Source organism: Vipera ursinii, assembly GCF_947247035.1.
Source record: "Vipera ursinii genome assembly, chromosome: 5".
Taxonomy (NCBI): domain Eukaryota; kingdom Metazoa; phylum Chordata; class Lepidosauria; order Squamata; family Viperidae; genus Vipera; species Vipera ursinii.
The window spans coordinates 82885557-82908035 of record NC_139518.1 but is presented as its reverse complement, the minus strand read 5'-3'; the positions used below and the strand labels follow the sequence as shown (position 1 = coordinate 82908035).

Sequence of the window (22479 nt, the reverse complement as noted above, 5' to 3'; positions counted from 1 at the left end):
GACTTACTGTATGGTTTTGTGCCAAACGTAAAAAAGCTTAATATCTCTCTCCTCCCCCCCCACACACACACTGTAAAAAGAATTACTGCACAAGCCAGCAAGAAATTAAGCTTAGAAAGGCCTGTTTATCAGAAAACCATTAAAATAAATGCTTAGTTTTGGCGGGGGTGGGGGTGGGGGGTGAGGTTGGATCAGATCTGTAATACTGAATTTAATTAATGGGCATCAAATTGCTAGCTACAGAGCTTGTATTTACTTTGGATGTTAACATTGTTTTTGCTAAGGCTGGAGACAGTTTTGGGAGATGCTAAAAATACGTAAAATGTTATGGGAACAATTCAGGGATCAAGTAATTACAGGATAGATCCTGTGCCGTGTTTAATATGTTAAGTTAATTTGATTACGAGAGAGGCTTTCCGCGTTTTGGGAAATCAGCCATTCAGTTGCAATTATATGTATATTTTCCTGGGAGAACGTTTCATTCATTTCTCTGAAAAATGATTGACTTTTAAAAATAACATGAGGCTTCACATAAGGATTTTTTAAATTTATTTTTTAATCACACAAGGTTAAAAGGTAATCCAGTTTGGTGTAATGGTTAAGGCATCAGGCTAGAAATAGGGAGACTGTCAGTTCTAGTCTTGCCATGACACTAAGCCAGCTGGGTGACCTTGGGCCAGTCAGCCCTAAGAAGAAGACAATGGCAATCCACTTCCAAAAGTTTGCCAAGAAAGCTGCAGGACTCTGTCTAGGCCAGGGGTAGGCAACCTCGGCTCTTTTATGACTCATGGACTTCAACTCCCAGAATTCCTGAGTCAGCTGACTCAGGAATTCTGGGAGTTGAAGTCCATGAGTCATAAAAGAGCCGAGGTTGCCTACCCCTGGTCTAGGCAATTTCTAGTAGTCAAGACTAACTCAAAGGCGCGCATGCACGCACACACAGACAAAAACAACAGAATTTTTGTTTGTAAGTAGCTGTTATTCTGTGTATTAAGATATGTAACTAGAATATTACATTAAGTTTATTAAAAGACGCTTGTTCCTGGGGAAGAAAGCCATGGCAAATCTAGACAGCACACTAAAAAGCAGAGACATCACCCTGCCAACAAAAGTGCATATAATCAAGGCTATGGTCTTCACAGTTGCAATGTATGGCTGTGAAAGCTGGACCATAAGAAAGGCTGAGCGCCAAAGAATTGAAGCCTTTGAACTATGGTGCTGGAGAAGACTCCTGCAAGTCCCTTGGACTGCAAGGCGATCAAACCGGTCAGTCCTAGAGGAGATCAACCCTGACTGCTCTTTAGAAGGCCAGATCCTGAAGCTAAAATTCAAATACTTTGGCCACCTAATGAGAAGGAAGGACTCACTGGAGAAGAGCCTAATGCTGGGAAAGGTTGAGGGCAAGAGAAGAAGGGGACGACAGAGAATGAGGTGGCTGGATGGAGTCACTGAAGCAGTAGGCGTGAGCTTAAATGGACTCCAGAAGATGGTAGAGGACAGGAAGGCCTGGAGGAACGTTGTCCATGGGAGTCGCGATGGGTTGGACATGACTTCGCAACTAACAACAACAACAAATAGAATATTGTGGGTTAGAGTTACACTCCAGTTTTTTATTTATTTATTTATTTATATTCCATTTATATCCCGCCCTCCTCCGAAGACTCAGGGCGGCTTACAAGCTTAGCAGTAGCCTTCATTCTATGTATATGCCTGCTTATTAGGGTTACTACATCTATCCAATATCTGTCTGTCTATCTATCTGTCTATTTATCTAATATAGCCGCCCATCACAGATGTAAAAATAAAACAATAAAGACATGTCTTAAAATAAACATAGAAAGCAAGAAACATGTATAAAACAAAACTGAGGAAGAATGTTTAAAAACTTACATATAATAAAGCCATTTTGTGGGTTCCCTATTTCCAAGGGATCCTGAGACCTACTGGAAAGATCATGTCTTGAGAGCTCTCTGGAAGGCCAAATAGATTGAGGCTAACATTTATTCACCTTTTGAGAGTGAATAGGTAGAAACGGAACTACAAGAGGCTCCAGTAAAAGAGAATATCTGTAGATGTATGAATACTAATATTGAAATATTGAGTTCCTTAAATGATATGGATTAAGATGTATATATGTTAAAAGTGATAGAATGTAACTGATATACTTGGATGTAGTGACATGAGAGGATGTATTAAATGTTGAAACAGAAGAAATTTTGGTTAATTTTTAATATGTGGAAACTATAAGTGAGAAACAAGAATATTAAATCGTCATCCTCCTCTTTCTCCTCCTTGCAATTGGTATTCTAATGACTACTATTCTAATATTGTACTACTAATATTGATATGGAAATGAGATAAATAAGAAGTGTATTACATTACTAGGTATTGGACAAAATTGTGTAAAGGGAAAGGGGGTTATTTAGCAATATGAAAATGAGAAATTTTAAATGTTTAATTTCAATATCAGTGTAAAATTAAAGCTAGAAAAATATATAAGGTGTTTGATGTATTAAAGATGGAATGTTAAAATGTAAAATATACTAAAGTATTGATAAATATGAGAAAACTATTTAAATGACTGATAGATAGCAATGAGAAGTATGTTAATTCAGATAAGAGATAGTATGTATTAAAGGAAAAAAGAGAGAGGAAGTATTGGTTATAACAATTTGGAGATTTGTAATAATATGTATTTGTCTGAAATGGAACTATTGTAACCCAGACACCACGTTGCTTTTTAAAAATACTATTGTAATATTGGAAAACTAATTAAAAAGAGAGAGAATATCTGTAACTCAGGGTTGATCTGTGGGGTCCTTTGAGTTTGGTTATTTTCTTACAACTATTTCATTACCCAAACAAGGTAATATCAGTACCAACCAAGCTTAGAAGAGATTGACAGGCCATCAAATCCCATCTCCTGCTTGTCCAGAATGAAGGAAGGGTTGATCAGAAAAGCCTTGGTGGAGCAGTGGGCTAATGCCTCCTTAAGTAACGCCAGCTGCCTGCAATTAGTGCAGGTTCGCATCCCACCAGGCTCAAGGTTGACTCAGCCTTCCATCCTTCCGAGGTAGGTAAAATGAGGACCCAGATTGTTGGGGGCAATTAAGCTGACTTTGTAATAATGCCGCTTGGGTGTGTGTGTGTGAAAGCCCTAATAAGCAGGCATATACATAGAATGAAGGCTACTGCTAAGCTTGTAAGCCGCCCTGAGTCTTCGGAGAAGGGCGGGATATAAATGGAATTTTAAAAAAAAAGCCATTGCCCTCTTTTTGATCAGCCAAGGATTTATTTTATTTTTTATTTTAATTCCATTTATATCCCGCCCTTCTCCGAAGACTCAGGGCGGCTTACAAGCTTAGCAGTAGCCTTCATTCTATGTATATGCCTGCTTATTATCAGCTTAATTGCCCCCAACAATCTGGGTCCTCATTTTACCTACCTCGGAAGGATGGAAGGCTGAGTCAACCTTGAGCCTGGTGGGCTTCCTTCTCTTGGTTTGGAGCAACAACAGACAGTGTGTGACCTTTAGGAGGCCGGAAGTTATTTTTCCTCTCACATGGTTGTTTGGTGGCCAGTTCTTTGACCAAATGCTGTGTACAATTCTGTCTTTCAGGAAAGTCCAAATCTCCTCCTTCTCCAAGATCGCAGCAAGCCACCTCCTGCTCTGGTGTTTAGTTGCCAAACTGGTGTCGGGAGGACCAATTTCGCCATGATCTTAGGAACTCTGGTCCTCTATCACCGTAAACGTGGCCTGGAAAAACAAGAGTAAGAACTCTGTAGCATCTCCTGCCGAGATAAAATGAAATGGGAAGGAAGTCTTGATTATTTATAGGCACTGATAATCTGCTTATATGAAAAAGGAATCTTTCTGCTCCTATCTCAGTGAATTCTTTTGCCACAAACTTGAAAGGAATTAGAAACTTCTTCCCCTTATATATGATTAGGATGTTATCTGAGTGAAGTGAGGTTTGAACTGCATTATTTACATAATGATTGTCAATTTACTATTTTAGGTATCATCCAGAATGCAAAATTTCTGAATATCTGTAGGGGCGTTAAATAGATGGCTTGGGAAACCTTACTGAGCAATATTTTATATGCGACATTAAGAGAACAAAATATAGGACAACATTATATTTTCAGTATGGGCATCAAGATTTCATGTTTCATTAAGCTGAGTGCTACAGCTTCTTTTTAAATTTAATTTGATTTAAATGTAATAGTACCAACTAATATATCAATGAAGGGACGCGGTGGTTCAGTGGGTTAGGATGCTGAGCTTGTCGATCTGAAGGTCGACAGTTTGGCGGGTCGAATCCCGAGTGCCGCGTAGCAGAGTGAGCGCCTGTTACTCGTCCCAGCTTCTGCCAACCTAGCAGTTCGAAAGCACGTAAAAAATGCAAGTAGAAAAATAGGGACCACTACGGTGGGAAGGTAACAGCGTTCTGTGTGCCTTTGGCGTCTAGTCATGCCGGCCACATGACCACGGAGATGTCCTCGGACAAGCGCTGGCTCTTCGGCTTTGAAACGGAGATGAGCACCGGCCCCTACAGTTGGAAACGACTAGCACGCATGTGCGGGGGAACCTTTACCTTTAATATATCAATAGTACACCAAATGTAATAGATTGTATATAAACTAATTCTTTTCTTCAGGTGGGAACGTGTATTTTTTTAACTACCATGTTTTCCCCAAAATAAGACCTGGTCTTATTTTTTTTTTTTGGTGCTTCCAAAACAGGCACCAGCTCTTATTTTTGGGGGTGGTGGTGGTGTCTTTTCCACTCACCTCCGGCACCGACAGCCCTGCCTAGCTGGCCCACTTCTTCTGCGGCTGAAGGAGCAGCTTCATTCTGCAGCTGAGAATGGAGCTCCGGCCTGCATTTTGCAGTCAGAGGCCTTTCGGAAAGGCCACTGCAGTCGAGAACCGAGCTATGGATTGAATGCATAGCTCGGTTCTCAGCTGCATTGGCCTTCTAGAAAGGCCTCTGACTGCGAAATGCAGGCATGGGGACACTGCAGAAGAAGTCGGCCAGCAAGGAGAGGCTGGCCTGCAAGATAAATGGGTGTGGGGCTCCACACCACCCCTGCCCTAGCTTGATTTTTAGGTTTGTGTCTTGCCCCAAAACTAGGGCTTATTTTTGGGGTAGGGCTTATATTAGCCCCCCCCCCCCAAATCAAGCTAGGTCTTATTTTCAGGATAGCTCTTATTTTTGGGGAAACAAGGTAAGTAGTGTGAGTGAGTGCAGCATGAAGTGCATCACATAATTTTAACAAAAGCAAAATTAGAAAGTTTGTTAAACTTTTGTGAGAGTCCATACGTTAAGGAATATCTTTTAACATTATCCAGGCACAGCCTTCCACAGTCTACCAAATATTCACCCAGGGAACAATTTCGGATTATTCAGAACTTCATCGGCATGGTACCCAACGGCCAACAGATAGTGGAAGAGGTGAGTGAAACTAATTGTATATTTGTTCCTGTGGCCTCAATGATCTTCTTGTGCTTCATTGCTCTTTATTCTCATTGAGGCTAATGAAGATTGTCAGAGTTATTTGTCTCGATATGTGGCAGCCTCTGATAAAGACTGGGACACTCCACAAATTGAGCAGAAGAACACTGAAGTTACATAGACAAATTCATGGTGCCTTCTTTAAATGAAGTATTATATAGTCTCTACCTATCTGTCTATCTCTGCGTGTGTGTGATTGCAATTCTCTATGTTTGATTATATTAATTGTAGGAGATGACCAGGCTGAGCCTGAGGAAGGGGTCAAATATGTCATCAGTCATGAGTCCCTGCGAACCCACAGGTCCAGCCCACCTTGAATGCCTCTTTAATTCTCACTCATTTCTCTTGACCATTAGTAGCTCAGATTCTTGTAGAGAGCTTAAGCTTACAGTAAATCTTTATACTCATTCAAATTGCCTGAATCTCCTGATTTCCCTGGAGCTTGACATTAATGTAGCCATTAATGATGAAAACAGCCTGATTGTATAGAAATAAATATTGAGTTCTCTCCATTATGACTAGAAAGACAATAAGTCAACCTGCCTCAACTTGGATGCTCATTCAGAGGTTTTGGGACTGTAGTTTCCAGAATTCCAAGTATTCAGAGTTGAGAGAGGCCATGAGATTAGGGAAAGCTGTCCAGAAGAGTATGTTTTATTGAGGAAGCTGTCGGGAAGACATGGGAGCAGGTGGTTATTATATGTAAAAAGTAAACTAGGATTGAGATTACATTTTGGGTGGAAGAATTCTTTAGCATGTATAGCACAATAGATAATTTGGCCCTGCAAGGCATTAAAATGCTAAAACTTCGTTCCTTTTTCTGGTAGTTTTCCTCTACCCTTTTGTCTATTTTTCAATAAGTTAAAGCTTTCTATGTTGAAGTTTTTCCAAACACACATTTTTCATTTTAGCTGTGTCTTTATGTCAGCATTTTGAGAATAGGGGAAAAGGTGGGGTGCATTTTTGAGAGGGGGAAGAAATTGGCAGTTTTTCTTCCCCAAAACTAATTTGAGAGGCTTGGTGAAGCAGTGGGCTAATGCCTCCTTAAGTAACACCAGCTGCCTGCAATTAGTGCAGGTTCGAGTCCCACCAGGCTCAAGGTTGACTCAGCCTTCCATCCTTCCGAGGTAGGTCAAATGAGGACCCAGATTGTTGGGGGCAATTAAGCTGACTTTGTTAAAAAATGCCGCTGGGGGGGGGCGAAATCCCTAATAAGCAGGCATATACATAGAATGAAGGCTATTGCTAAGCACATTTGATTTGTGCTTAGATTGTAAGCCGCCCTGAGTCTTCGGAGAAGGGCGGGATATAAATGGGATTAAAATAAAATAAAATAATTTATTTATATTTCATATTTCTTAACCACCCATCTCCCTCAGAAATGATTAGAAACTGTCCCCCATTTCTTGAGTCTCCCCATCCTACTTCACTGGTACAAAATTCTGTACAGAAATTGAAGGACCACATGTGGGTGCCCATGTCTCATTTCAGTTAAAAAAAAAGTAGATTCCAGGTGATCATTAACAGAGGACACTGATAAAATAGAAATATGATTGAAGGGAATAGATTTTGACATTTTCCCTTTGGCCTTCAAAGGTGGATGCTGCCATTGCCTTATGTTCAGAAATGCATGATGTGAAGGAAGCCATGTATGAATACAAGAGGAAATTGGAAGGGATTGGAGAAGATTATCAAAACCAGGTATTAGTAGTTCTTTTTAAATTGGTGACAAGATCCATGATGCTACAGGTAGGCCTCAACGTAGGACTGGTTACTTAGCAATTGTTCAAAGTTACACTGGACTCCGGAAAAGGAACACCCCCTGGTTTCAAAGTTTTGATATTGTTAAGTGAATCTGTTTTCCCCATTGACTTTGCTGGTCAGAAGGTCACAAAAGGTGATCACATGACCCCGGGACACTGCAACCGTCTGTGATGACCCAGGGCATGGCACAGAGGCAATGGAGTCAGCTGGCAGTTCAAACCGCCCTTTAATTGCTCCAAATTTTCCCCAAATGCTCCCACATTTCTGGCAAGCCCCAGAACAAAGTAAGACTTACACACCTTCAGCAGCCTCTGGCTGCAAATAGTTTCACATACTGTTAGATTAGAAGAGTAATTTACTCAAGGCCACGTAGATAACAAGGAATGAAACGTACATCCAAAATCTAACGAGTGTGTGGAAATACAAGTGTCATGGTTCCGATTAAAAAGACACATCAAAGAGTACTGCATGATTATTTATTCTAAAAAAAAGGTCTATAATGAGCAGAAACGGAGCATCGTCACTCATGGATGGATGCCAGAATCTGAATTCTCCTCCCCTTGACACACCACATCATACAGAATTTCCCTCCCTTATTTACACATCATGAATCACATTTACCAAATTAATTTAACACACGAAGTTTCACTTCCCTTCTGAAGCGGCTGGCTATCCCTTATCTTGTCAAAACATCCGGTTGCATTCCACCCGCGCTTTAGGGATTCAAAACCAAACAGTTAAAGCAAAAGGCTGCCTCTTATATTGTCAGTGCAAAAAACATGTCAATGTTTGCAGCGTTGGCAACAAGCTTGCCTGAGCAGTTTCGGAAATGAAGCCAAAATTCAATCCGAGGTCATTGAACACCAATTCAAGTTTGTCAGCCAGTCCAATGGTCAGAGTTTCAGGGTTTCCAAGCAGAAATCACCACACAGAACAAGAGATCAGAGAGTTGTTTCCAAGATCGGCAACAGCACACAAAACTCCAAGGAATCAGTGTTTGTTCCCAACAAATGCCCCTCCCCACAGCGTCTCCTTAAGTCTCAGTCTCCAGGTGTGCCTTGTGGAGAGAGGCTGGGTGCTCTCCTCCCGAGTAGTTGAGCCTGCCTGTGTTGTTCCCTCCGTCTCTCCACTCTCCATGCTCTAGGATCAGGAGGGGGTGGCCCTCGCTCATCACCTGAGCTCTGTCTCTCATGTTCATCCTGTCCCAATCCTGAAAGGCCCTGAGCCTGCCTCAGTCTGTTCTTCCCCACATTCCTCTGAAGCCACAGACACCTCTCCCTCGACCTCCATTGGCTCCAGTTCCAGCTCATTTTCCTCAGCAGATTCAGGCTCTGACAGAGGCATGACACCGTCATAAACACATCCAAGTTGCCAAGCGTCTGAATATTGGATCACGTGACCATGGGGATGCTGCAGTGGTCGTAAGTGTGACAAATGGTCATAGGTCACTTTTTTCAGGGCTGTTATAACTGTTCTGTACCAGCTTGCTACCGGCCCTGCAGAAAAGGCAGGGACAACCCCTTTTACAAGAAGGCAAGAGGCTGGAATTACGCCTGCCAAATTTATTGCTACAAAAACAAACGGAACAAGACACGAACCAAGAAACAGGAGCTTTAAGAAACAGGAACTATCCAAGCGGTTGCCTTCAGCAAACCAGCCCTCCCACACATTCCCCTTAAATACAGTTCAGGGCGTGGCCTCTCTCTGCCTCCTTCCGAGGTGCCCCATTGCCTTCCTCTGTTTACTCCTGATTGACTGTCTCCTGCGTCGGGCGTCCTTGAACAGGGCCAGCTGTGGGTCATCTTCATCCACGCTGTCAGGCTCACACAGCTGGGTCTGCATCGTGACCAGATGAGAGGGGCCTTGCTGGGGGCTCTCATCAAACTGTCCAATCCCCTCAGCAAGCTCTTCAACACCCCCCTCCTCCTCCTCCTCTGAGTCTTCCGACCCAACTGCCGAAGCCACAGGCTGACCCTGAATCACAACAAAAACTTTGAACAGTCGCTAAAGGAACTGCTGTAAGTCAAGGGCTACCCGTATCTGAATCTGGAGACTTACAATTGTGTCCCAGAGTACGTGTGTTGCTTGCTTATATAATGCTAATCCTCAAGTTCAGAGTTTCTCCTAAGAAAAATGATAAATTTGCTTATTATTTCAACGTAGACACTTGCCATTTTATTTATTGGCTTGCTACATTCTGTGAAGCCTGTCGTGCACTTTGCTTTTCTTAGCCAACCTGTAGCTTTGTGATTTAGTGACTTGCACTTGATTAGCACGTTGTTACTTTTACTGTATATCATGAATATTTCAGTCTGCCGGTTAGTTTATTTTTTACTTTTTTTTGGAGTGAGAGAAGTAGTCTTCTGTTACAACATGTAGCATCATTGAAGACAAAAGGCTTTGTAGAATAGAAAAAAGAAAGCTACAACAGAGACATGTGGCTTTAATTCTTCTTTTAAAAACACCCTCCCTCCCTCCCTTGCTTAAAGATATATAAACAGGATAGACTTATAAAATTCTTGAGGTGTAAAAGATGACTATAAACAAAGGACTGTTTGTCCTGAAAGCCAGAGAGTTTTCCACTGGGTAAATGTTTATGCAGAATATCAGAAGGCTAGTTTGAATTTCCAAGTGAACTCTTGGGAGTTGAAGATGTAAAAACTTTGCTCTTCATTGTTTTATCACTGTTGTGATTTATTCTTCTTCCAAGGTATTATGCTTAAAATGGAACTCGGCCTCAGCCTCCGTGCACTACCTAGTTCTGGGCATGAGAAGGAAATTGTAGAGTGACTTTTAAGCCCATCAGGAGAACTTTCTGTATCAGATAGCCCATATGCCTTAGTTGAGGTTTTTGTCTTGTTTTTCCTCTGTGGGTATTTCAGCCTGATTTCATTGTATCACAGAGTCAATAACTCAGTTCCTCAAGGCCCCAAGTTCCTGTGACATCCCTTTATGACATCCACAGAAAACGTCCCTCCCCAATTAATACTTAAAAATGGCTGAAATATCATGAGATTACCAAGTTCTGCAAGACAAGGTTGTTTAGGCGTGGGAAGTTCTTTTGAAGATTTCATCATTCTTTTGTAAGAAGTCTTGTTATCTCATAAGTGGAATCTCTAATCTTGGAATAGTTCATCCGTTTAAAGATGTATATTATTATACTGGATTAACAAGGCATTGAAAGGGTGACTAACTCCTTCAGCATGGGATATTTAGTATTATGTTACCCAACTAACCTGTGTAGTTACTTCAGTTGAGAGACACCTGGCTGATCTCGCTAGGTGATAGGTGAAAGCTTTATTTTAATCAGTGAAGAGTCTTTTTACATTCTTAGTCTTGCTTCTGCTTCAAGTAAGTAGAGGAGGCTCAAAACGGCTCATCTTTTGCCAACAATTTGATAAAGTGGTTGTATGTCAGGGTTGACCTCCTATAGTGCAGCAATGGAAGACCAAATGGCACCATCCCATTTCACATACAGACGCTTGACCAGTAGCCATTTATACCTATGATCAGATGGTATTCTTCATAATAGTTAAGAATAAGCTCATGAGTCAAAGGTTGAGCTGCACTGCATGTCAGGTTTCTGACATGGGCTTTTCAAGAGACTGAGGCATTGTTTACCTTAAAAGTCCTTTATTAGCCTAATACACCGGCAAATGCTTGCTCGAAGGAAGCTGGAATCTGAAATCTCCGCCCCCTTGCACCATATATTAAAACACAATTCTCCACCTTTCTAATTTTGTCATTAATCATATTCTCCAATTAATTTAAAGAATCAGTTTCCCTTCCGTTAGAAAACCCGCCAAGCTCTTCTCTTCTTTAATTTCAGATGGCCTTGAGGAACAATCCTCCTCTTCCCCCTCCCAACCTTAATCCAATCTCTTAAAGCAATACACAAGTTTAACATAAGAAATGGCTACTACTTCATCTCTTGTCAAGCAATAACATTCGATGTTAGCAGCAGCGTTGACACGGCACACTCTATTCTCTCCTCTAGCAGGAGATAACCAAGGAGGTCAGCAGAAAAACTTGGGGCAGGAGGATGGTGTGGGAACGGCCATTTTTTGGCCTCTCTACCTTCAGCTTTCCCAAACGTTTCTTATCGGCCTCTACGTGAATTACAGTGATGAGCACACTCTCCTGATTCGCACAGAAAGGCACGTGGGAGGTTTGGGAAACGCTATGATAAAGCTTTCACATATATCTTTTAGTATCTTGTTTTTGTAATGATCTCATAGGCACCTGAGTAGTTCTCACTATGTATCCAATTATCACTATGTATCCTATTTTTTTGAGATTGATGGGGTTTATGTAATGTTGTATTTGGTATTCAGAAAGAGGGAGGTGAATAAAAGGTCAGCGGGCAGTTGCTCAGGAGGTTTTTTTTGGGAGACGAGGCTGCCTGGCTGGTTCAGAGCATCTCTATCGACCCGGGTCTGAATTCTTTTCCCTTCAGGATGGCCAGCATCCTGGGCCAATAGTTGCTGCTCTATTTTGCCTAATGATGCAGCCAGCCCAGGGGAGGCTAAAATTCTGATGTTTATTTAGCCATAGATGGAGTTTAGGGCAGTCACCCATTTTTCGAATAAACTCCTTTACAAGTTCACCTGGTTTCAATGCAGGGAAAAAAATAGTATCTACAGGTCGTCCTCAGCTTACAACCATTCTTTTAGTGGCAGTTCGAAGTTACGGTGAAAGTCACTTAAAAAAAGTGACTTATCACCGTTTTTCACAGTTACATCTGCTGCAAGCATCCCCACGGTCCCGTGATCAAAATTCAGACACTTAGCAACTAACTCACGTGTATGAGAGTTCCAGTATCCTGGGCTCATGTGATCCCCTTTTGTTACTTCCTGACAAGCCAAGTCAGTGGGGAAGCCAGACTCAGTTAACAACCGCATTACTAACTTAACAACTGCCGTGATTCATTTAACAACTGTGGCAAGAAAGGTTGTAAAATGGGGGGGAAAACGTGCCTCACAGCTGTCTTGCTTAGCAACAGAAATTAGAATTAGAATAGAAAAGAGCTGGAAGGGACCTTGGAGGTCTTCTAGTCTAGCCCCCCGCTCAAGCAGGAGGACCTATGCCATATCAGACAAGTGACTGTCCAGCCCAGGGGTAGGCAACCTTGGTTCTTTTATGACTTGTAGACTTCAACTCCCAGAAATCCTGAGCCAGCCATGCTGGCTCAGGAATTCTGGGAGTTGAAGTCCACGAGTCATAAAAGAGCCAAGGTTGCCTACCCCTGCCTCTTCTTAAAAACCTCCAGTGATGGAGCGCCCACAATTTCTTGGGGCAAGCTGTTCCACTGGTTAATTGTCCTCACTGTTAGGAAGTTTCTCCTTAATTCCAGGTTGCTTCTCTCTTTGATCCGTTTCCAACCATGGTTTCTCGTCCTTCCCTCTGGTGCTTTGGTGAATAACGTGACCCCCTCTTCTTTGTGGCATGTTGGACTCAATTGTGGATGTAAGTTGAGGACTACCTGTACTGCATATTAAACCTGCATCCAAAGTCCTGATACAAAGTAGTATAGAAATGTGCTAAATAATATTTTTCCTCAGATCTGTGAGTTATTCTGGACTTAGCCATCTCTTCGGAGAGTAGGCCTAATATATCACTATATCTACTGTGAAGTGAGATTCTTCCTTCAAGTTGAATTTCACCTGCTGGGATCCTCTTCTTGTTTTGTTGTTCTGAGCAGTGGTTCTGTGAGAATAATTTAGCTTTACTTTTGAAGTGATTTTCAGGTTGCCTTCACAGCATGTAGTGTATATCTTCACTGGCTCTAAAAGATCAGCCTTTGGAAGTCACTTTACTTATAAACACAGTTAATGTTTATATGAAATTCAAGCAGAGCAACAGCTCTTCTTAAACAATGGAATTTTTTTATTGAAAAATATCCTTTTGTCTTCCTTGTGAAAAGCAGCAGAACATATATATTTATGACACGTGGCAGGTCTCTAAGCCAAATGAGGGCTGACATAATTCTTGTTGTTCTTGTTACTTTCTGGGGCTGTAAAAATTGGAAAAAAATATCCGATACCTAGCACAGTTTATTCTTCTGCTAACTTTTTGTGGTAGGTTACACAGGTTATGGATATTTGATGTATACTTAATGCAGTTCTTCTTTAATAAATAAAAGCAGGCTTTATAGAAAACATAATTTATGCATATCTAAATGTACGATAAGATCTCAGTAAACACCTTTTCAAGGGAAACCATAAAACATTTTATAAATACTATTTTTAAAACTGTTGCAGATCTCTGCATCTGAGAGCAATGAGATTTCAATAGTTGGATTTGTGCCACCATTATCACTTATTTTAACTTGTGGATGGAAATAGCCTGTGCTGGAAAATATTTCTAAGTGCATTTCTTAAATCTTTTTGATAAATGACTTCAGGCCAGGTTTTTCTTGGAGGATAACAAGTAAATATTAATTAAATTATATAACCTAAGATTCCAGTGGATCCTTGCCAAATTTTCTCTCTTCCAAAACCAAATGAAGCTTCTTTGTGTTTGTTCAAGCTCTGTTTTGTGTCCATCCAGAGCCATCCAGAGCCAATGTAATTTAAAAAACCAGAGGTAGATCAGGATTCTTTTATCTGAATTGCCACCCAGTTTGAAATTCATGGCATGATATTAATAGGTCATTATCGCTGAGCTTAGCTTATGTCACAGAAATTGACATGAGAATACAGTTTGTGGTAGATAAGGGAGACTGATTTTGCTCTTATGTTTATTGGAGGGACAATGGTGCTTTCCCAAAGTTGAGTTACTCAAAGAATAGAAGTCTTTGGCAGATGTCTGTGTTAGAAAATCATGGTCTTTAAACATGAAACCCCAATCTTGATTGGAATTTTCACAAAATGGCCACTGAGAGATTCATTTATTCACAAGATGCCTGTTGCAGTGACATAGCCATATACCAATTTGCTGCCAACTCCTTAGACCAGAATATTTTGTACACCCCTTGGTCTTTTTTTATTTTCTAAGATCTTTGAGGCTCAGTTAGATTTCTAGAAATAAAACTTAAGCTGTTTTTTTTTGCTTGCTTATTATTTTTTTAAATTTTTTTTAAGTGGGTTGGACAGTCCAAGTTGGGAAGCTGAGTTTAAAACAACACGATAAAGAATTTGTGTTACAGATTTTACAGGTAGAGAAATACTGGTAGTCCTCAACGTAGGGCCACAATTGAGCCCAAAATTTCTGTTGCTAAGCAAAGCATTTGTTAAGTGAGTTGCACCTTATTTTACAATATTTTTGTCACAGTTGTTAAGTGAATCATGCAGTCATTAAGAGAATCTGGCTTTTGCTGACTTTGCTTGTCAGAAGCCAGCTGGGAAGATTACAAATGGCAATAGCAATAGCACTTAGACTTATATACCGCTTCATAGTGCTTTACATCTCTCTCTAAGTGGATTACAGAGTCAGCACATGGCCCCCAACCATCTGGGTCCTCATTGTACCGAATGATGATAACTTGCTGACCCCAGGACAGTGCAACTATCATAAATATATGACAAGTGCCGAACTCCCAAATTTTGATCACATGGGGATGCTGCAACAGTCGCAAGTCTGAAAAACAGTCAAAAGTCACTTATTTCAGTGCCGTTGCAACTTCAAACAGTCATTAAATGAATAGTTGTAAGTTGAGAAGTACCTGTAATCCTGGGACATATAAAGTCAGATAGACAGTGCTGAAACCCTAAAAAATACTTTTGCTGAAAAGTATATAGTAGATCAAAGAATATTTGTAGGGGTTCTAAGAGGCTAGTGAAAAAATCCCGCAATTGTGTAATTGTGATAACAGCAAAAAGAATGGATATCTATCTATCTGTAATGTCACCATGATTTGAGAAGCATTGATACTGCTAAATTATTTTCTTCAAAGATATTTAGGGTGTGTTAATTGTATCATAGTGTTAAGTAATAATTTATATTGAGAGGCAAATTTACAAATTTGTTTGCATCTCTTTCTCTTCTCTCTCTCTCTCTCTCAATATATGCATAAATATAATTGGTTCATTGGAATAAGTTAAGATGCTGAAAAGTGTACATTTTCGATTTAGCATTCCGTAAGTCGTGTGGATTTACCTGGATCGTTATATCTGTTTTTGTTGTAGAAGAACAGCACCAAAGAGTGTTTCCTTCAGAAGACATTACAGAGACTTGAACGTTATTTCTTCTTGATCATTTTCAATTATTACCTTCATGAACAGGTGAGCGTACCTCTATGAATCATCCTTGCTACAGACCAGTGACTCATAATAATCATGTTTGGCCATATATTGTCTCAAAGACCCATTTTTTTCTTCATGGTATGTCAGGGTATAGTTCATATGTTCAGATATTACTAAATTCCTTCTCCCATTAACTCAAGGCTGTAAAACTAATAGGGAAATTGCAGTTTGTTCTGACAACATTAGAGAATCACATCATGCCTATCCATGTTACAGTTCCTTATTCCATAGACTAGTCACTAGGCAGTACAATTGAAAAATCTAGATACCTACCTTATCAAGCTTCAGGTCCATCAACCAGTTACTGTAAGTATGTGAGGCAGACCTTTAGAAGTTTAATATCAGATAACTGAGCTCCATCCGAAAGTATTTTACACGAACATGAGATAGAAGCTGCATGCTCTACCAGTCAATTGATGTGAACATGGAACTCCTCATCGTTTTTGATAGAGTGATGGTAAGACAGTTTCATAATTGCTTTTTGATGGCAATCTCTTGGATCTTGTTCTGTCAGATCAAATTATTGAAAAATGGTTTCCTTTTGTTGCCAGCATCATCACTTGAGCAAAATCCAGTTGTTTTAAATTAAAATATAAATAATGTTAAATATTTGGAGGCCTAATAAAAGAAAACTTGAGAACCAATGAAACATCTGCACATAAGTGTGGCACTGTTTCCTGTTAAGTCATACAGAGAGTTTGGGTACCAACAATAAGTGGATAATGCCCATTATTTGTTTCCTTGGACATTAAAATCAGATGAGACAATGAAGCTGTTGGACTCATGCCTGGATTCTTCCAATAGACTGGATAAAGAAAAATAAGCTATGATTAAATTTTGATAAGATAGAGGTACTGTGGATTGATAGCCTACACTTCCAGGAATTTGGTTAAAAATCTCCAGTTCTAGATGGGGTTGCACTCCATCGGTAGACATGCAGGATTAGTATTCTTCTGGATCACCTATCGCTTGAGGTTCAAGTGTTCTCATAGCCATATGTGTTTGACCATTTGTGAGTGACTGATCGTCTTGCCATAGTAGGACGTGCTCTTGAACACACATGATTAAACTATTGCAGAGTTTTACACATTAGGTTACTCATGAAGTTGACCCAGAAGCTAAAGGTGATATAGCTTTGTAGAGATTGTATCACACCAGGGTTAATGGAACTGCAGTGACTGTGAAACTTCAAATTTTTAATAAAGATACTTAAGATCCTTCATCGTGCAGTGGATAAAGAGGCCTTCATCGTGCAGTGGATAGACAATGGCTAAAACGATGATTTAAAATCCTAAATGGTTATGTATATATGTGAACATGTATAAATCAGCATGGCTTCTTGGTGGAGGTATCACAAAGTGCCTTTTCTACTATGCTAGTCAACCAGACTGATGCCAACATTATTATTTTTCTAGAGCTAGGTAAAGAGCTGGCTCTTTTACTATACAGCTAGAACTTAACAGCTACTGCCTTTCTATGATTAATTATTCCTGAAAATCTGTGCTTCTCCAGTATTAATTTGAGATCACTACACTTTTATTCTTTTCATAGCTTAACATTTCATTTCATTTTTAACATCTATTTAATGACTGTAAACCACCCTTGAGCTAGGTGGGTTGTAAATAACACCTTAGCTTTCATCTCTAAGACCTCAATCAACTTCTGAGTAGACTACCAGATAAAAATTTGCTTGGCTAAACTTGGTTGAGTGCTTCCTTGCTGGGTGTGCTGTAAACTTCAGTGTGCCATCTTGTGGCCAGTGACATGTTGCCTCCCCCCCCCACACACTCACTGGTACTTGCACCGTGGAATATCCTCTTCCTTAAAATTTGTCAGGCAGCTTCTATTACATCTTTTGGATGCCCTGTTAGATATCTGACTTCAGCCAGGCTTTCCTGATATAGAACTTTGTGGAAATGGGAGACGATGCGCTACCGGTATGTTTCTGGATGCAATTCAAGATGCTGGTTGTCACCTTTAAAGCCCTACGTGGCTTGGGATTGGATTACCTGAGAGATCACCCTTTTCCAAGAGCCTCTACCCATCCAGTTAGATCTAGCAGAATGGACTGCTGCAGATATCGTCAGCCAAAGGATGGCAATTGATGGGGACTAGAAGACAGGCTTTTTCCGCAGTGGCCCCTGCTCTATGGGAAATCCTCCCTTTGAAAAATAGAATGGTTCCAACCCTTTTAGCCTTTTGTAAAGCCCTACATACCTGGCTATATTCCTGAGCCTGGGGTGCTGAATGTATAAAGGGCCCGTTTCCTGGCTATTGTAGGGGATGACCAGGCTGAGCCCAAGGGAGGGGTCAAATGCATCATAAGTTGAGTTCCTCTGTGCCCGCAAGAGAGCTATGTCCTTGAATGCCTCTTAATTCCCCCTCATTTCCCTTGAGAGTTAATAGTTGAGATTTTATAGGGAGCTTAATTTTGCAGTAAATTTTTCTACTGGTTGGAAGTGCCTAAATCTCCTGATTCTTCCCCCCGCCCCCTGGTGCTTAACAGCTACAGTATATTGCTAACTGGCCAAGCAGTTCAGCTGTTTTGTATATTTGTTTTGGCTGTTTTATTGTTTTCTATGGTTTGAAAAAGCGTTGGTGTTTTCACTGTCACCTATTTTTTTTGGAATTGCAATCAGAGTCACTGATTACAGATGAGATGGGCAGCTGTAGTAACTGAATGTTAGAATAAATACATAAATAAATAGATGCACCTCAGTGGCCTGAAACCCAGATCTTTTGATGAGTTGAAGTGATGACGAGTACAATTCTTGGGATCACCCCCTGTTCCTGAAATTGTCCTTTTCTTCTTTCTTCTGGGCTGGCAGTATCCCTTGGCTTTTGCTCTCAATTTCAGTAGATGGATCTGCAGGCACCCTGAGCTGTATAGACTTCAAGCCAACATGAATCTGTCAGAACTTACAATCACAGCGGAACAGATAACTAAGGGAGTACGGGTGCTGGTGAGTGCCTTGTTTTGCATCCTCTTGATCTTTGCATTTCTTTCTTAGCATTCCTTTTACAATGTGAGAATCATTGTGCCAAATAGTTCAATTAATGGATTAATTATAGCAATATTCTTGCTGCTGAGATTGAGTTTAGTTCAGAGCTTTTTCCTCTCTTGCCTTGAAATTAATTTGCAAGCTTCTGTATAGTCAGGTTCTTAAGATTCTCGCTGCATTTATAAAGAAAGCATATTTAAAAAAAAATAATTAAGGAATATAGGTTACCTCTTCCATGCTTATTTGAAGAGAGCACAATAAGCTTGTGTATCTCAAAACAACAGGTTTTTTTCTTTCTTTCATGTTATCTTAGCTATTACTTTCCTTCCTTTGGACTTTGCATTGGATGAAAGAAAATTGTTCCACAATAGAAATAAAAAATATTCAGCTTATACGTAAAATGAACAAAGGCTTCATACGTTTATCACTGCTTTAGGTTGTGGATGAACGGTTTTCTCCAGATGTTCTTAGCACCATCAAAGACATGAACGTGGCCAATTTCCGCAGAGTTCCTAAAATGCCTGTGTATGGAATGGCTCAGCCCAACTCCAAGGTAAGTGTGGTTTCCAGAAAGATTTTGTTGGGACCAGGTCAATCCAAATCTGATTTCCAAACTGGATTTTAAACAGAAGCTATACTAATGCTTCTAGATTTAGTACTTAATTTAGTACTTAATTGCAACTGGCCTGCTTTCCACTGAGGACCTGTATACTGCACAAGCTATTCTATTCCATTCGATTCCATTCCATTCCTCATGGAATGTAGCAGAATCAGTAAAGGTAAAGGTTCCCCCGCACATGCGTGCTAGTCGTTTCCAACTCTAGGGGCTGGTGCTCATCTCCGTTTCAAGGCCGAAGAGCCAGCGTTTGTCCGAGGACGTCTCTGTTGTCATGTGGCCGGCATGAATAGACGCCAAAGGCACACGGAACGCTGTTACCTTCCCACCGTAGTGGTCCCTATTTTTCTACTTGCAATTTTACATGCTTTCGAACTGCTAGGTTGGCAAAAGCTGGGACAAGTAACAGGCGCTCACTCTGCTACGCGGCACTTGGGATTCGACCCACCAAACTGCCGACCTTCTGATCGACAAGCTCAGCATCCTAACCCACTGAGCCACCGCGTCCCTAACAGAATCAGTAATATATCATAAAATAGCAGTTTTTCCATTGAAATACTTTTCTATGATACTCCTTGAAAACAGTTGTGGAATTTTTTAAAAAAGTCAATTTTTCCCCCCACTGAGTTGGCCATTATCAGAATTCTCTGTCCCATTTCCTGTCTCTACTTTGCCTCATATGGTCAAGGGTTTTCAACCCTTCCCTGCTCACTTGTCTGCTAGAGATTCCTGTTCAACTAATTTCACTTCAGAGACCCTCTTATCAAGGCTGATCTGAAAGAAACAGCAGCAGCTGAAGCGTTCCTTATAGCTGTTTGATTTATTCATTTGATTTATTTGTAATAGCCTAAGGCAGGGGTAGGCAACCTTGGCTCTTTTATGACTCGTGGGCTTCAACTCCCAGAATTCCTGAGCCAGCATAGCTCAGCTTGGAAACCTCCCTCTTTCCCCTCAGCATGGCTGGCTCAGGAATTCTGGGAGTTGAAGTCCACGAGTCATAAAAGAGCCAAGGTTGCCTACCCCTGGCCTAAGGGATAGGAAGACAAGGCTTACCATCTCTAGATTTTTGTAGATAATTTCTCTGGTTTTCCTTTTTTAAGACATTGTGATCTGTTCTTCTGTTTAGGCAATTGGGAATGTCTTGAACTACTTGACAGATGCAAAGAGGAAACATTCTCACATCTTATGGATTAATCTCCGTGAAGATATAGTTCTAGAAGAGAATGAGCAAACCTATACCTTACGGGAAATTGGCAATCTGGAACAGCAGATAACGGTACCCGTAGCATCATCGGAACAGCTAGAGGTGAGATCTTGGATACTTGAGCTTTCTGCTGTTTCTTCTGCCCACCTGTGCTACTAGCAAATTTCTTACTATCCACAGAGCTCTTGATATAATCATATGGAATGCTGTTCAAAGGCAGAGTGCTCTTTTATATAATGCAGGAAAATTAGGGTTAGTCAAACATTCTTTGGCATGGGAGCAGAAGAAGATAATTTCTAATTTTCCAATGTGTATTCTGCAAATAGGAGTCTTGTGAAATACAATGTTTTTGACAATAAGTGATTAAAGACAGGCATTGATTACTGTAGAAATAATAGGCAAAGTAATTTCTTCATGTTACAGTATGTCATTTTTCTTGGAAATAGCTGGGTGAATGCCCTTTTCTGCATTTATATATGATAACAGCCCAATTCACTTATTCTCAAGGACCTTTATAAAAATATTTTTCCAAATTTTATGCAACCTTGTAAGGGTATGCAAGATGTGTCATCACATGTTCAGGGCAAGAAAGGACAAAAATAGGTATCATTAATGCTTTTCTTCTTTCTAGTAAAGAGATGTAAAGATGCTACATAGCAAACGTTGTTCCTAGTCTTTTCCCTGCTTGGTTGTTTTATACTCTTTGCTCATTGCAGTTCAGATGTTGAAGTGATCAGTGCATGATGAATTGAGGGCTTTTGTTTTTCCGCTACTTTTTTTGTAGAGCCTGAAACTGATTTGAGGCTTATAGGAAGTGACTAAACCTGTGGTTCTCAACTTTTGCTTCACCATGCACCCCCTTTAAGTACCTTTTGTAGCCACAGATCTTGGCCATGAATCCCCAAGACTTCATTCAAGATTTAAATCATAACATTTCTTCAAGCCTTCATGTACACCCTGTAACAACATCGTGTCGAAAAATTAGAATATCGTGCAAAAGTTCATTTATTTCAGTAATGCAACTTAAAAGGGGAAACTAATATATGAGATAGACTCATTCCACGCAAAGCAAGATAGTTCAAGCCGTGATTTGTCATAATTGTGATGATTATGGCTTACAGCTCATGAAAACCCCAAATCCACAATCTCAGAAAATTAGAATATTGTGAAAAGGTGCAATATTCTAGGCTCAAAGTGTCCCACTCTAATCAGCTAACCTGCAAAGGGTTCCTGAGCCTTTAAATGGTCTCTCGGTCTGGTACAGTAGGAATCACAATCTTGGAGAAGACTGCTGACCTGACAGTTGTGCAGAAAACCATCATTGACACCCTCTGTAAGGAGGGAAAGCCTCAAAAGGTAATTGCAAAAGACGTTGGATGTTCCCAAAGTGCTGTATTAAAGCACATTAATAGAACGTTATGTGGAAGGGAAAAGTGTGGAAGAAAAAGTTGCACAAGCAGCAGGGATGACCGCAGCCTGGAGAGGATTGTCAGGAAAAGGCCATTCAAAAGTGTTGGGGACTTTCACAAGGAGTGGACTGAGGCTGGAGTCAGTGCATCAAGAGCCACCACACACAGACGGATCCTGGACATGGGCTTTAAATGTCGTATTCCTCTTGTCAAGCCGCACCTGAACAACAAACAACGTCAGAAGCGTCTTACCTGGGCTAAAGAAAAACAGACCTGGACTGTTGCTCAGTGGTCCAAAGTCGTCTTTTCTGATGAGAGCAACTTTTGCATCTCATTTGGAAACCAAGGACCCAGAGTCTGGAGGAAGAATGGAGAGGCACACACTGCAAGATGCTTGAAGTCCAGTGTGAAGTTTCCACAGTCTGTGTTGATTTGGGGAGCCATGTTTCTGAGATTGTGGATTTGGGGTTTTCATGAGCTGTACGCCATAATCACCACAATTATGACAAATCATGGCTTGAACTATCTTGCTTTGCATGTAATGAGTCTATCTCATATATTAGTTTCCCCTTTTAAGTTGCATTACTGAAATAAATGAACTTTTGCACGATATTCTAATTTTTCGAGTTTCACCTGTATAAGCTTTGTTAGAAACACTAACTTAGTAGATGTACAGAGATTCTAAATTGGACAGGAATGAGGCTTTTTGCCTTTTTTTCCTTC

General features: G+C 40.5%; 1 protein-coding gene across 1 annotated transcript in view; it reads left to right on the top strand.

The window, feature by feature from the left end:
- Positions 1 to 22479, top strand: part of PALD1 (phosphatase domain containing paladin 1) — a 141813-nt gene that overhangs the window by 62747 nt on the left and 56587 nt on the right. Inside the window, exons 8-14 of the mRNA XM_083364774.1 lie at positions 3620 to 3771; positions 5356 to 5458; positions 7115 to 7219; positions 15409 to 15504; positions 18354 to 18488; positions 18964 to 19080; positions 20270 to 20449. Of these exons, the coding sequence (XP_083220900.1) occupies positions 3620 to 3771; positions 5356 to 5458; positions 7115 to 7219; positions 15409 to 15504; positions 18354 to 18488; positions 18964 to 19080; positions 20270 to 20449 (888 nt within the window). The remainder of the gene's footprint in view (positions 1 to 3619; positions 3772 to 5355; positions 5459 to 7114; positions 7220 to 15408; positions 15505 to 18353; positions 18489 to 18963; positions 19081 to 20269; positions 20450 to 22479) is intronic.